Here is a 14,622-nt window from a genome sequence, read left to right as displayed (position 1 = left end):
CGTAACAAGGAGAGGTTTGTGGTGATTTACTAGGCCAAACATATCCCTTCTTGAGCTGACCATTGACAATGTCACAAATTTGTTCAGTACCATTAGGATGCTGGCAACCTTGAATGACATGTCATCACATTATAATGTACATTATGATACCATTCTGATGGAATCTAATAGAATAACTGTACCTTACCTATCATTTCAATAAGCCATGTGACATTGCAATAATCTTTGATAATCAGAAGGTATTGTAAGGATAGTCCTAATGACTCTGCATCTATAATATATGTAAATGAAGCGGCATTCCAAGCTGATCATTATCCCTTCACCATCATGCACTGCTGTCCTTGCCCTTCAAGGTGTGTATCACTTCAATCCATTGCAGAACCCACTAACTTTCCACTATTACTTGCTATTAACCTGACATAATTGACAGACTACTGCTACCATGGGGCCATCTTGAAGGGCCCACTCAAAGTACAAATATTCTGAAAGGACTCTAGCAGGTCAGATATGCAAATATTGCAACAAGACATTCAAGCCACACAGTTTCAAGAGGCATGAAGCGAGCTGCAGGAAACAAACTGAAGCCAAGCAAGAACACAAATGATATGGCCAAGTTTTGGAGCAGTTTGAAAAAGGTGAGCATCGTTCTACATCACCTGTCCTAAGTACCACTTCCCAACAGCCATGCCCAAGTCAGCACAATTCTGTGCAATGAAGAAAATGTGTAATGCTCAGGGTCTGCCTGCTGAAAATGCAGAACCCAACATGTTACATTCCCCTTCCAGTTTTGTCACTGTTCCCAATGGTGATGAGGCTGGCCCATCTATATACTCATTTGATGATGAAAGTAAGGCTTCCCTTCCCCTTCTTCTGCCAAATACACAACTGGCTTAGGAAATCCCATTGTCAATGCCCCACTGTGCAAGTTTGTGGAACATGAATACCCTGCCAGTGCACATGAGAATGAACCTCTTGGAGGTCCAGGTGCAATCCTCAATTTAGTTTTTTCTATTTGATGGTTACAAGTACACCTCTTTAGCACTATCAGATGCTATGATGGGCACAAGATCATTGACTACTTCTCAATCCCAGCCATTGTGCCCCTGGCTATCACAGCAAGTAATAGAATTCAAAACTGAGTTTCATCCATGCAGCAACCAGCCTCCACTTTGTCAAAGTTTTGATGAGTTCCAAAGGTGCTTGACAATGTTTGTTCCTCCAACAGACAACACTCCCTACTGACCATTCCATGGTGTTGGTGACTTTGAGTTTATGGAGATTGCCCTGGAAGCAAGCCTAAATCAGAAGCAAGTTGATGCTTTGTTAGATCTCATTGGCTGTGTTGCAAAAGGGGCTGCTTGGGTGACTCTCAAGAATGATGTCAAGTTTTGCAAAGCCTGTGATGCTGCAGTGGCAGAGCTCACACTGGTATGTTAGTACCATGTTCAGTTTACTAACTTTGCTGTAACTGCTCCATCATACTTACAGTTCTCCAAACATACAGTCGTTGCAGCATATAAGAAGGAAGTGCAGACATATGAGGTACATGACCCATCTGGGAATGGGCACTTGACATTTTGCCTCCACACTTCATTTGGGATGCACAATGCTTGTTCAAGCATGATGGACATGGGTGTGAATGCTTCTATGATGAGCCCTGGATGGTGTCACACACCAAAGGTGTTTGGTGAGGTGGACATGGATACAGCTGATGAGTGGAGGTGGAGACCATAGCCCTCATGCAAAGAAGGACAGCCAGAAATGTCAGCAGTCATCCTTTGCACAAGAATGAGTCATCAGTGCCAAAGAAAAAGAAAGGGAGCAAGTTAACCACTGGTTAAAATTCTTAAGCACCAGTGTACAGCATTCCAGTTTTTGACATATCTCCACTGTTTCTGCAGATACTGAGACCATTCCCACACTCGCTTGTAGTGCTTGGCCATGCAATCATACCTTCCAAAATTGGAAAGGATTTGTGCACTCCACATGTTTCTACAGCACTCCCTCCAAAAGACACTCATTTCACTAAATTCTTCTGATATGGCCACCTCCACATCAGTCATTTCACTTGTCCCCTTTGCTAGGGACCATGGCTACATATATCTGCCAGGAATTCCTACCAGCTTCTGTCCTGAAGCATCCTGGTACATCCCACCCTCATCTGTGCCCTCTCAGCCCATCCAGCTTGGGCAGCATGTTCTTTTTGTCAGTATGACCTCTAGGAGGACATTCTTTGGTCACCTCAGGTCTGTCATTCACTTGGAAAGGTCTTATGTGGTCATTTCAGTCTCTCCAGTCCAAGAAGCATATGGATCCTTCCTCCCTACTCCCTGCAATGTCTTCATACCAGTCTCATCCATCATTCTTCCAAGATTGTGACAGCTACAGTATAATCTACTGTTCTCCACTCTCCCTGATTGCATCCATGACAAGTATGATGCACATCTTGCCTCCTTGTTGCAAGATACAGCAGAAGACACTCCCCCTTCATCCTCTCTTCCAACAGAGCCTCATTCATGAAGTTTTTGTTTGCTTCACTGAGAGGATGGTTTGGGGGGGAAAGTTGTGATCCCCTATGCTCCTGTCACCCCACAGACCCCCAAGGCTTGACCCCTGCTGACATCTGACTCAACCTGTCCACTTTTGGATGTACTATATCAGCATCAGATCAGCACTGCCTCTCTGTCATCCCACCTTGGCCTAGAAGCAATCTCTTCAAGATGTGACATGCACAGCCTCCCCCTAATGTGATTCCAGTGCTCTTTCCCAGTTCCTGACATTACTTGACTCATACTTCAACATTCTGACTGTCTTTGACTCACCTATTGCCAATACTTGCCAATCTTTTGACTTTGCTTAATTCTTTGCCTTTTGGCTTGCTAATCCTTACCAATGCTTTCCAAGATGATTACCCATCACTTACATTCCTTACTCATCAGTTACCAATCACTTACCAAGTGTTTGCACCTTGTTTTCCAAGGGCAACACCCCTGTACTGTATATAAATCACTGTACTTAGATAGCAAAAAAAAAAAAAGAAGATGTCAGAGAGCCCCTCTTGCTTGCATTTTATCATCACTCAGTAATTCATTCAGCAGCTTTGATAGTTGAGACTTTAGTAAGGGTCTAACTATCATCTACTTTGCTTATCCTTGTCTATCATCAATATACTTTGCTCCAGGCCCTCCCTGAGCTCAGCGCAGCTTAGAACATCAAATTAAGTTGCCATCCATCCTTCTGTAGGCTGACAGCAGTCTAACCTATCACTTTCTATCGCATTCTTGCTCCCTCTTCATCAGGAGCACCCCCAACCCTCAGCACTCGTCCTTGAGTGTTGTAGCTTGCAAAAACCCACCCAGGTCAAAGGTTCTACCATCTAGGTACCACATATGCACACCACCACTTGCTCTTTTTGTCTTTTGTGTTGGTTTTGGATGGTTTTCACCACTGAACCACACTTTGACTCACAATGGGTGACAGCTGGTGGGACATTCAAGTGCATACTTGTTGTCAACTTGTTAGGTAGCAGTAATTTGATGTAACTACTAGTTCTCCTTGCCCAAAGTTCCAAATGCTGTACCATTTGCCTTTATTATTTATGCCAACAAAACCAAATTATCATTGTTTGGCACTGCAAAGGGCTATCCTGTTGTGGTCCATTGTGCAAACCTCCCAGTAGAGATATGGAATAGCCATGCAATTGGGGGAGGCTGCATTGTTGGATGGTTACCAGTCATACATTGTCCCAGTGCCCTGAAGTTCATGCCTTTTGTAAACAGATATTTCCTTTGCATGCAGGTCCCTGAGGATGCTGAAGAAGAGGGCAAATTAGGATACACAACTCTCAAGTGTGTTGTTTGGCATGAATCATTTTCTAGACTTCTCAGTGACATTATGCAGCACTTGAAAACTGGGTATATCCATATGTTGTGCCATGACCAAGTAACCCATTGGTTGTTTCCCATCATATTGATATTGTCTGCAGATTATGAGGAACAGTAAGCTTTCATTTATCCCAGCCCTTGCTCAAGACTCACACACAATGCAGGTGTATGATGTTGCTTATCCATAGCCACACCAGCAAATGCCCATGCCCAGTGTGTCTGTGTCCTGTTCCATTAGAGGAGCTTCACAATATCTCCAAAACATATCCACTTCATTCCATGGATGAGGCACAGTGTGCTGTGCACATTTACAGACACAGCCACACTGAGGGTGAAAAGGTGCTTAAGGCACTTGGGTTGTGGCCCATCGATGTAAGTTTGTGATTCTTGTCCTTATTCCAGCATTGTACCTACATTAATTTAAATGACAGAATGTTTTCTGGCTCATCTGCAATTCTGACCTTTATGGTGCACTCAGCTTTGACTGCCTACATTTTCTACATGGTGGTCTATGGGGAAAGCACATACTACAGGACATCTTGAGAATTCTGAACATCCTTGGGTGCAATGCTGAAACCAATGTTGAGAACTAGTGAGTCTTCCTTCTGATACTTCATTCCATCACTTCCTGGGCTTTCTGTAGTGTTTCCAACTTCCCCTGATGGCAGCTCCTCTTTCACTTCAAGCATGTCATCAGTGTAACATTTTCAGATGGAAACAAGATGCATGATCTGGCAAAAGTAAGTCTGGTTTTGTTTGCATTCTGTGTGCTTACTATTTTATGCTACAGGCAATGTTCTATGCATTACTGAATGTTTTTAAAAGGATGGCCACACCTGAAGGCTATTGTCTTCTCCACATCCTTGCAAGTTATCTCCAGCTGGACAGTTTGATAGGTTTGGACATGCATACTGAACAAACAATAGAAATGATAGATGCAGAGTTGCTGAAATTTGACAACAAATTGAAGGTATGCCAACTTTCTTCCATTGGCTCCAGATCACACATTGGCCTACACTAACTTCATTCCTAGGCATATATTGAATGTGTAAATAAATCTGGGTTAGAAGGGCTGCAGGTGGACTGGGACTTTCCAAAGGTGCACCTTTGGAAACATGTAGTGTGCAATATCTGGACAAAGGGTGCCACCAGGAACTACAGCACATGCCCAAATGAGAGTATGCATGGCCCTATCAAGGAGGCATATGAGTGTCAATCAAATGGCAGGGACTTCATTGATCAGGTATCATTATTCATTTCACTTGTTCATTTGACATTGCAACTCTGTTTTATATTCCACAGATCCTACATATGGATGAACATAAGCTTGCTGCCAAGCTGCTCAGAATGTGTGATGATAACTACAAAAATCATGTCTATCTCGGTTCCTCTTCCAAACCATCTACTGTGCAGGACATTGAGGCCAGTCACAGTGTCTCTGACACTGCCTTTGTTGGTTTTCGCATGAAACTGTCAGGTTTTTGTAACCAGTGCCTCCCTCAATATGGCTATCAAGTTGGTAAGTGGATTGCTATCCCCACTCACTTCAAGGCAAGTGACCTTCTTATGAACTTCTTTAAACTAATGCCCAGCTTGTAGATAACAGAATACAGATACCTCAAAGTGAACTACAAGTCATCTGTTGATTGGAAAGTTATTACTGACCATCTGCGATGCAATCCATCATTCTATGGGCAGCCTCAGTATGATTGCACTCTCATTCAACTCATGGAGACAGACACTGCATTTGTCCACCTCATTTCTATCTTCACCTGTGATGTCCCAGGTGTTGGCTCTATTAGTCTCACATTTGTACAGCTGCTGACAGCAAAAGTTGGTGGCACCCATCAAATTGACATTGATCTCTGGCTTATCTGCATCAAGGCTGCTCCTTGCAACAACCCCATATTCATTCCCATTCAATCCATTCTTCATGGTGCAGTGGTAGCTCCTGACCCTTCACACCCTGGTGAGTTTTGTGTTGTCAATCATATTGATGGAGATATGTTTCTTCACATGAGGATATTACAGACTCAATTCTGCTTCCTATTTGCTCTGAGCCTTTACTGCATGTAAACACATTCTTTATGACATACTGATACAATGGCATTGTCATTGTGCAGTTATCTGATGTAAAGCTAAGTGTTTCCCCACCCCATAGCATTAACAGTTATCTCATAGGACATGCTGAATGTTCAAGTACTGCTTGCACTGATTTATGCACATATTCTATCCATGCAGCACATAATGAGTGTTTTTACAGCATGCAACATGTTGAAATGGTGCAGCAATCACACTAGTGACTCACTCTTGCAGCTTGGTTTTAGTTCCAGAGTCAGACAGTGATGGGTGTGATGCTTATAAAAGAGGTGAGATTCACATCTCAAACCTGGTGCCATGTCCCTCTCAACCTCCCTGTCTTCACAACATTCCAGTGCCTTTTATTGTCATTCTCTTCCATCTGCTGTGCAAACACATCCCCCATGCCCCAGCTGAGCAATGATGATTTCTTCTCAAATGAGGAGATTAATATTGATAGAGAAGACAACAACTCTGACAATGATTCCTCAGAGACTGACAGCTCTGAAGCCAGTGACTTTGAACAGATGCAAAGGGTTTTACATGATCCAGGGCCAACTGCTGAAGTCCATGAGCTGCGAAAGGTGAGCATTGACTTGGTTCTTTCTTCACTCATGACTGATGCTGCTGTGAGTCAAAGTGTGGTTCAGTGGTGAAAACCATCCAAAACCAACACAAAAGACAAAAAGAGTGAGTGGTGGTGTGCCTATGCAGTACCTAGATGGTAGAACCTTTGATTTGGGTGGTTTTTTGTGAGCTACAACACTCAAGGATGAGTGCTGAGGGTTGGGGGTGCTCCTGACAAAGAGGGAGCAAGAATGTGATAGAAAGTGATGGGGTAAACTGCTGTCAGCCTACAGAAGGATGGATGGCAGCTTAATTCAATGTCCTAAGCTGCACTGAGCTCAGGGAGGGCCTGGAGCGAAGTATATTGATGATAGACAAGGATAAGCAAAGTAGATGATAGTTAGACCCTTAATAAAGTCTCAACTATTGAAGCTGCTGAATGAATTACTGAGTGATGATAAAATGTGAGCAAGAGGGGCTCACTGATGTCCTTTTTTTTTTTTTGCTATCTAAGTACAGTGATTTATATACAGTACAGGGGTGTTGCCCTTGGAAAACAAGGTGCAAACACTTGGTAAGTGATTGGTAACTGATGAGTAAGGAATGTAAGTGATGGGTAATTGTCTTGGAAAGCATTGGTAAGCATTGGTAAAGATTAGCAAGCCAAAAAGCAAAGAATCAGTAAGCAAAGTCAAAAGATTGGCAAGTATTGGCAATAGGTGAGTCAAAGACAGTCAGAATGTTGAAGTATGAGTCAAGTAATGTCAGGAACTGGGAAAGAGCACTGGAATCACATTAGGGGGAGGCTGTGCATGTCACATCTTGAAGAGATTGCTTCTAGGCCAAGGTGGGATGACAGAGAGGCAGTGCCGATCTGATGCCAATATAGTACATCCAAAAGTGGACAGGGTGAGTCAGATGTCAACAGGGGTCAAGCCTTGGGGGTCTGTGGGGTGACAGGAGCATAGGGGATCACAACTTTCCCCCCCAAACCATCCTCTCAGTGAAGCAAACAAAAACTTCATGAACAAGGCTCTGTTGGAAGAGAGGATGAAGGGGGAGTGTCCTCTGCTGTATCTTGCAACAAGGAGGCAAGATGTGCATCATACTCATCATGGATGCAATCAGGGAGAGTGGGGAACAGTAGATTATACTGTAGCTGTTGCAATCTTGGAAGAATGACAGACAAGACTGGTATGAAGACATTTCAGGGAGCAGGGAGGAAGGATCCATATGCTTCTTGGACCAGAGAGACTGAAACAACCACATAAGACCTTTCCAAGTGAATGACAGACCTGAGGTGACCAAAGAATGTCCTCCTAGAGGTCATACTGACAAAAAGAACATGCTGTCCAAGCTGGATGGGCTGAGAGGGCACAGAGGAGGGTGGGATGTACCAGGATGCTTCAGGATGGAAGCTGGTAGGAATTCCTGGCAGATATGTGTAGCCATGGTCCCTAGCAAAGGGGACAAGTGAAATGAGCATTGTTTGGAGGGAGTGCTGCAGAAATGTGTGGAGTGTGCAAATCCTTTCCAATTTTGGAAGGTAAGATTGTGTGGCTGAGCACTACAAGCAAGTGTGGGAATGGTCCCTGTATCTGCAGAAACAGCGGAGATATGTCAAAAACTGGAATGCCATACATGGGTGCTTAAGAATTTTAGCCAGCACTTAACTTGCTCCCTTTCATTTTCTCTGGCACTGATGACTTGTTCTTGTGCAAGGGATGACTGCCAACATTTCTGGCTGTCCTTCTTCACATGAGGGCTATGGTCTTCATCTCCATTCATCAGCTGTATCCATGTCCACCTCACCAAACACCTTTGGTGTGTGACAGTGCTGGTCCAGGATTGCTATTTGTCTGACCTGCAGCAAGGTTTTGGCAGTGCAGGTATGTGGTCACTGCTGCTTTAAGTTACTGCAGCTCACTGACTTGACACCAATCAAACATGTCAGATTCCTCAAGTCCTACATGCTATGAACTCCTTATTCCCTGATAGATACCCTGCACCTACTTGGAATTGCTGCATCATCATTTTGTCCTCTTATATTAGCCTCAAATTTAGGTACTATGACCTATATCCATGTGGTTAAGTACACTGTAGTCAATGTCATGCACATGGGTTTTTAAAAACAATGTCTTGGAATTGCGATCAGAATGAAAGAATGAGAACAAGAAAAATGTTACATTGACCCAAGTCAACATTGGTAGAGTGGAAGGTAGCATCATAATGATAAATATGAAATTATAATGAGTGTCGACATGTTGGCAGGTGCTGGTAGCCTGTTGTAATCCCTTAGCATAGCTGCATGCATTAAATAGCCTTTTAAGGGTGTTATAATGACAGTATGGCATGTTGATGGTGACAGAGCTTGTCATAGTGCCTTATGATGCTCTCTCCTTGAATAGCCTTTTAAGGGAAATATAATGACTACATCAGGCAGTGATGATGAAACCCACCATCATTCTTATGTCATTATAACATCAACTTCATAAACTTTTCTGCCATTAGCATGCATTAGAAGGCAGGGTGGGAAAGCAGGACCTTAACTTACATTGTAATGTCTTGTGATGTGTGTGAAAAAGTTGGGACAAAAGTCACTGACTTCTCATTGCTTGCCAGGGGAGAGAGGGATCAACCTTCCTTTCTTTGGTACAAATGACTCCTTTATCTCTATTGCATGGTCCCAAGGTTTCCTAAGTGGCATGTGTTTGGATTCCTTTTCTGAAAAGACTGATAAATATTCATGATATGCCTTTAGAACAAGTTCCTCAGGGGTTTTATCTGTTTTTGGTTTGTCCATTCCTAGATTTTGAATCCAGGTTACATAAGAGTCCATGGCTTCCCTTTTGAGCTTTTCCACCTTATGTACAAATGAGGATTTTGGTGCCAGCTGTTGGCATCCAGCTGGGCATCTTCCCATTTTAACCTTGCTGGTTTTCCAATCTATCAGCAGGTTATGCTAATGTAACCAGGTGTGTCCCAGGATCATGGTACTACCTCCTAGATCAGTTATCTTGGCAAAGAGTTCCTTGTGATGGTTAAGGTAGGAGAGTTGAAGGTGAGCCTGATGCATAATCCTTCCAGTGGAATTAGGTGAACCATTGACATTAAACACATCCACTGCCCTTGGCAGCACTATCTTTGGAATCCAGTTCCTTTCAATGAAGCTTCTATCTATAAATACTCCAGTAGTGCCACTATCAAGCAGCACATTAACCTTGAATGCCAACCCAGCATTTGTTCACAAGACCAAAGGGACCTCCATGGAATCCTTCAAGTTCAGTGTGCATCAGGTTTCAGACCATATGGAGGTCTTTGCACTACTACTTTCTGGGTCTGGGAGATTGAAAGAAACATTTTTTTGTTTTTTGTTGCAAGTGGAATTAAGCAGGCATGGTTTTACATCTGGCCCTGAGCCCTTTCAGGACTCCACTTCAGATGATGTAAAAGTGAGAGAGGGAGAAACAGATTCTGAACCATTAAATAACTCCTGTGGTTCTTCTATGCTAAGGAATGAGAAATGATTGAAAGAAAATACCAGTACACTATTTTTGGTATTTTTATTTTCTATTTTTATGTTTTCTTTTATATTTTTAAGTCCATAAGTAGGTCAAAATCTGTAACTAAAATGAGGAGAAGGAGAAACAGGAGCAAATGTCTGTATGCCAGAGTCTTCAGGACCCAATTTCATTGCAGCTCTGATTTGTTTAACTGGTTAATATGAGCAACAATTTCTTCAAAGCTCATCCCCTCCATTGCTCTTAGGCAGGGGTCAGCACCAGTGTCAGTATTTACAGCCCTGATGGGGCATCCTTGTGGTTGTGCCTGTTTAGGGCACTCACTTCGGTAATGACCCTTTAGGCCATGTCTGAAACAGGTTATATGGGACTTGTCCTTAGGGGGTCCCTTCCCCTTTCCTTGCTGCTGGGCAGTGCCTATGTCCATGGGGGCACTGGCTCTGGGTTGAGTTCCTGTGGCAGAGAAGCCACAAGGATGGTTTTGAGGCCATACCCTCAAAGAGGAGGCTGTCATGTAGTGGTGGTTTTCAAAATTGCCAGCCACCAGCCAGAGCTCAGTTACATACTCTTTGTACATGTCCTTTCTTTTTCCCAAATGGTGCATGAGCTGAAGCACCTTGGGGTTGATTGCCTGTTTGAGGCACAGGATAGCCAAGTCATCAGAAGAAGCTGCCATTAGTTTCCAACTGTCAAATTCTGCCAAGAAGGCATCCATTCAAGACTGTCCCTGCCTCACTTTCTGCATCTTCTTCCAGGCCCAATCCCTATTGTTCATGGGCCAGAAGCAGGAGTTGAGGTCAGCCACCACCTCATCAATCATTGGCCAGTTTCCATTTGCCAAGTGGAAGTCCAGCTTGGCATGAGCATAGTTGCCAGTGATTGGACCAGTCATCTGGGTCTGGAATGCCATGCAGTCCTGGCTTGTGTAGTGGTGAACAGCCACTTTACAGAAGGCCCTCATCTTGATGACCCATTCTTCATATTTTGCCATGGACCCATCAAAGGTTCTGGGCTTGGCAACACTCCTTTTTGTGGGGTCAAGTTGTTTGTTTGCACCACAGCTGGTGTGGGGATGTATTGCTGCATGACCTGGGCCATTGCTGCTGCCATTGCCTGAACCATGGCATAATCAATCTGGTGGCTGGGGCTGGTTGGGGTCCATTTCTGCTAGTTAGTGGGACCAGGTGATGGAGGGGGTGGCAGATGGAATGATGGTTCCAAAGGTTGTAAGGGACATTGAAGACAAACCTGAGTTCATTTGGATTGGGAGAGGGCAAGGGTGAAGGGTAAAGGAGTTCTGGAGTTACCTCACAGAAAAGCTGAAGGGGAGGAACAGGAAGCAGAGTGAGCAGAGAGAGTGAGCACAAAAGGTGCAGAGTAGAAAGTTCCCTTTTGTAAGGGAGGAACCTAAGAGGGAGACAAAGCTCAACCTCTTCCTTCTTGATGGTGGGAATGGTGGTAGAGTTGGGTAAGGTACAGTAGTGTAGATGTGCTACTTGCCAATGATGTTCAGGACCACTAAACATGTAGTCTGTTTGCTGTCACACACCTGATCAACTTCCTAGCAATAGGGAAGGACCAGCCTGGCATGCTATGCAAACTACAGTGGGCACAAGAACATTGACTACAGGTCTACCTCTGCTGCTGTGCAGTCACTACAACTATATATGGCTCAGCTGCTCTGGACCTTGCAGGCCCTCTTGATCAAGCATTGCCCTTTGCTCACTGAGCTCAACCTTGGGATGGTGTATATACATAGACTAAAACTCCCTAAGACATTTGCCCAACTGGCTCTGTCACTCAGGTGCTCTTGGTCACACTGATGGAGGTGGAAAGAATCTATGGGTGGAACTGCCCACTACAAGTATTGTACTGCTGTTGACCCTCAGCACCAGGTATGAAGGGATAGGGGAGAGGTAGTAATCTAGTTTGAGTGAAGCAACCAAAGACATGAGTCTTCTCAGCTATCACTTCAAACCAGAGAGTGTGTGGGAGTGGAACCCATTGATTGGGGGACAAGCTCAAAACAAACTAGATTAGAGAGAGTGACTACAACAAATGATGAGACTTATATACTGCCTTACTGTTTGTACATACTGCCACAAGAGAACATTTGAGAAGGAGGCAAACAAAAGAGAAAACTACACTATTGGACAAACACATACATGTGTTAGCAACAAGGCATGGCCTTACTAAGTATCATGTAAGCATAAAAGGGTAAGCAAAAGGAAAAGTCCAAGATGACTAAGCATTCTTAAAGCATAACCCTAACCAGAGGGTTTGATATATATGGGCAACTAGGACATGTGGAAGTGAAAAGTCTGCTGGTCATTATGACAATGACAACAATGATGATCCTTTCAGGCCTAATCCTGAGGAAGGTGAAAACAAGGAAACTGAAGAAAACCTGCAAACCATGAGGGTCTTAGGCAGTCTTGCCAGGGCCATACAGTCCCTCACCCAGTCTTCCTGCTGAGGCACCAAAGGAAGCTCAGGATCAGCCAAGGTCTGGGAGCCAGACACCTTCAATGGCACTGACCCAAAGAAGCTCTGGCAGTTCCTCATTCAGTGTGAGTTGACTTTCCAGAAGAAACCCCAAACCTTTTGCAATGACTGCCAAAAGGTAACCTTCACCCAATCCTACCTCAAGGGAATGGCACTCAAATGGTTTGAGCCAGACGTTCTCACTGGCAAACCTGAGGACCCACCCCTGTGGATGGACAGCTGGCACAAGTTTGTCATTGAACTCCAGTTGACCTTTGGTCCCCATGACCTGGTAGCAGAAGCCAAGAACCAGCTTGACCTCCTAACCATGGAAGAAACCCACCACACCAACAAATACATGGTTGAGTTCAACAGGCTAGCTACCCAGGTCTGGGGTTACAGTGATGGGGCTCTCTGCCACTTCTTCTATGCAGGTCTTCCTAACTGAATCAAAGATGAGATAAGCTGGGTAGGCAAACCCTGCACCCTTGAAGACCTTTGCCATCTAGCTCAGGACATAGATGCCTGCTACTGGGAACAATGTGAGGAGGTCCAATGCCAGAACTGGTCTTCTGGTAACCAGAACTCATCAAAGATCAGCAATAAAGACTTGAACACCAACAAAGGGAAAACCTCTGCATCCAACACCTCCCAGTCCCCCACTGCACCAAAGATTGGCAGTACCAATGCCAGGTCTTCAAAGCCTGAGCTAACCAGCAACAAACTCAGCAAGGATGGAAAGTTAATGGCTGCTGAGTGAAAGTGACACTTTGACCTAAAGCTCTGCATGTTCTGCAGAGGGGAAGGTCATGTAGCCAAGGAATGCCCCAAGAAGGTGGCCAAGGCTAGAGCAGCTGTGGCAGCTCTGGAAGCCACACCAGAGGCCTCCACTCAGGCAAAAAAATAGTCAGCAGTCCTCAGAACCTCACACACCCCAAGGACGATGTTGACTCTGGTGGTGTGCTATTGGAGGTTAAGCTCAATGCATCTGCTCTTTGCAACCCAAATAGTCTTATGCCTACCATTTCTTTAGCATCCTATGACAAGCTGGTGTTCCTGGTACTCATTGACTCTGGCTCTACACACTGTTTCATAGCCACAAAATTTGCAAATAAAATCTCTGTTCCCCTTTACTCCATCCCACCAGTCCAGCTTTGGCTGTTCAATGGCACATCCAACTCAGTCATCACCCAGGCAGCAGATCTTGTCTTTGTTTTTCCTTCCAGTGATGCAACCCTGGCCACCCTCTATGCAACCCCACTGGACTCTGAATGCAAGGCAGTCTTAGGATACAACTGGCTCACCCAACACAATCCATCAATTGACTGGGTCTCAAGCAGTATTAGATTCCAGACACCTGCACAACAAGTGTCAGACCCCCTGACATCACCCCCTGACCCCAAGCCTAAGGCTCCCAGACCAACCATCTTCAGCTCTAATGAGCATCTGACCCCACAATTAGAGAAACCAGTTGCTCTGGGCTTGACTTGCCCACCCATCACCTTCATCAATGCCATGGCCTATGTCCAGGCATGTAAACTTGAAGGGTCTTCTCAGTTCAGCCTCCAGCTCCATCCCTCAGCTCTCACCTCCCTTTGGTCTTCAAAAGTGGAGGACACACTGAACCTCTTTGGCATTCCACTGGAGCACCATGAGTATGCCAATGTGTTCAGTAAATCCAAAGCCACTACTCTGGCACCCCACTGGGAACACAATCTTAAGATTGAGCTGGAAGGAGATGCATCACTGCCCTTCAGCCCTATCTACTCCCTGTCACCAGTAGAACTTGAAGCTCTCTGGGCCTTCCTAGATGAGTATCTGGCTACTGGGTTCATCCAACCTACCCCTTCCCCCTACAGAGCACCAGTCCTCTTTGTCAAGAAGAAGGATGGCTCCCTTCAGCTTTGTGTTGACTTCCAGGGTTTGAACAAGATCACCAAAAAGGACTGATACCCACTCTCCCTCATCACCAACCTCCTTGACTCACCATCCTGGGCCAAGGTTTACACCAAAATTGACCTCAGGCATGTGTATCACCTGGTCTGGATTGCCAATGGTGATGAATGGAAAACCATATTCCACACTCA

General features: G+C 44.7%; 2 protein-coding genes across 2 annotated transcripts; both read left to right on the top strand.

Moving 5' to 3' along the window:
• Window positions 1-1,272: 1,272 nt before the first annotated feature.
• Window positions 1,273-1,734, top strand: F5J12DRAFT_888585 (uncharacterized protein; the record flags this gene model as incomplete). The annotated part of the gene is made up of 2 exons (XM_051747265.1): window positions 1,273-1,428; window positions 1,489-1,734. 2 exons carry the CDS (start codon window positions 1,273-1,275, stop codon window positions 1,732-1,734), a joined length of 402 nt encoding a protein of 133 aa, XP_051604357.1.
• A 1,960-nt stretch (window positions 1,735-3,694) lies between these two features.
• Window positions 3,695-6,184, top strand: F5J12DRAFT_779833 (uncharacterized protein; the record flags this gene model as incomplete). The annotated part of the gene is made up of 14 exons (XM_051742427.1): window positions 3,695-3,748; window positions 3,799-3,848; window positions 3,879-3,942; window positions 3,986-3,998; window positions 4,073-4,097; window positions 4,199-4,256; window positions 4,316-4,476; window positions 4,582-4,624; window positions 4,675-4,854; window positions 4,918-5,127; window positions 5,187-5,336; window positions 5,362-5,403; window positions 5,484-5,853; window positions 6,126-6,184. 14 exons carry the CDS (start codon window positions 3,695-3,697, stop codon window positions 6,182-6,184), a joined length of 1,479 nt encoding a protein of 492 aa, XP_051604356.1.
• Between the last annotated feature and the right edge of the window lie 8,438 nt (window positions 6,185-14,622).

The sequence above is a fragment of the Pisolithus orientalis genome (assembly GCF_024613125.1).
Source record: "Pisolithus orientalis strain OTSU chromosome Unknown F5J12scaffold_3, whole genome shotgun sequence".
Classification (NCBI taxonomy): domain Eukaryota; kingdom Fungi; phylum Basidiomycota; class Agaricomycetes; order Boletales; family Pisolithaceae; genus Pisolithus; species Pisolithus orientalis.
Note: the sequence above shows the minus strand (reverse complement) of the source record. Positions and strands in the feature narration are given on the sequence as shown.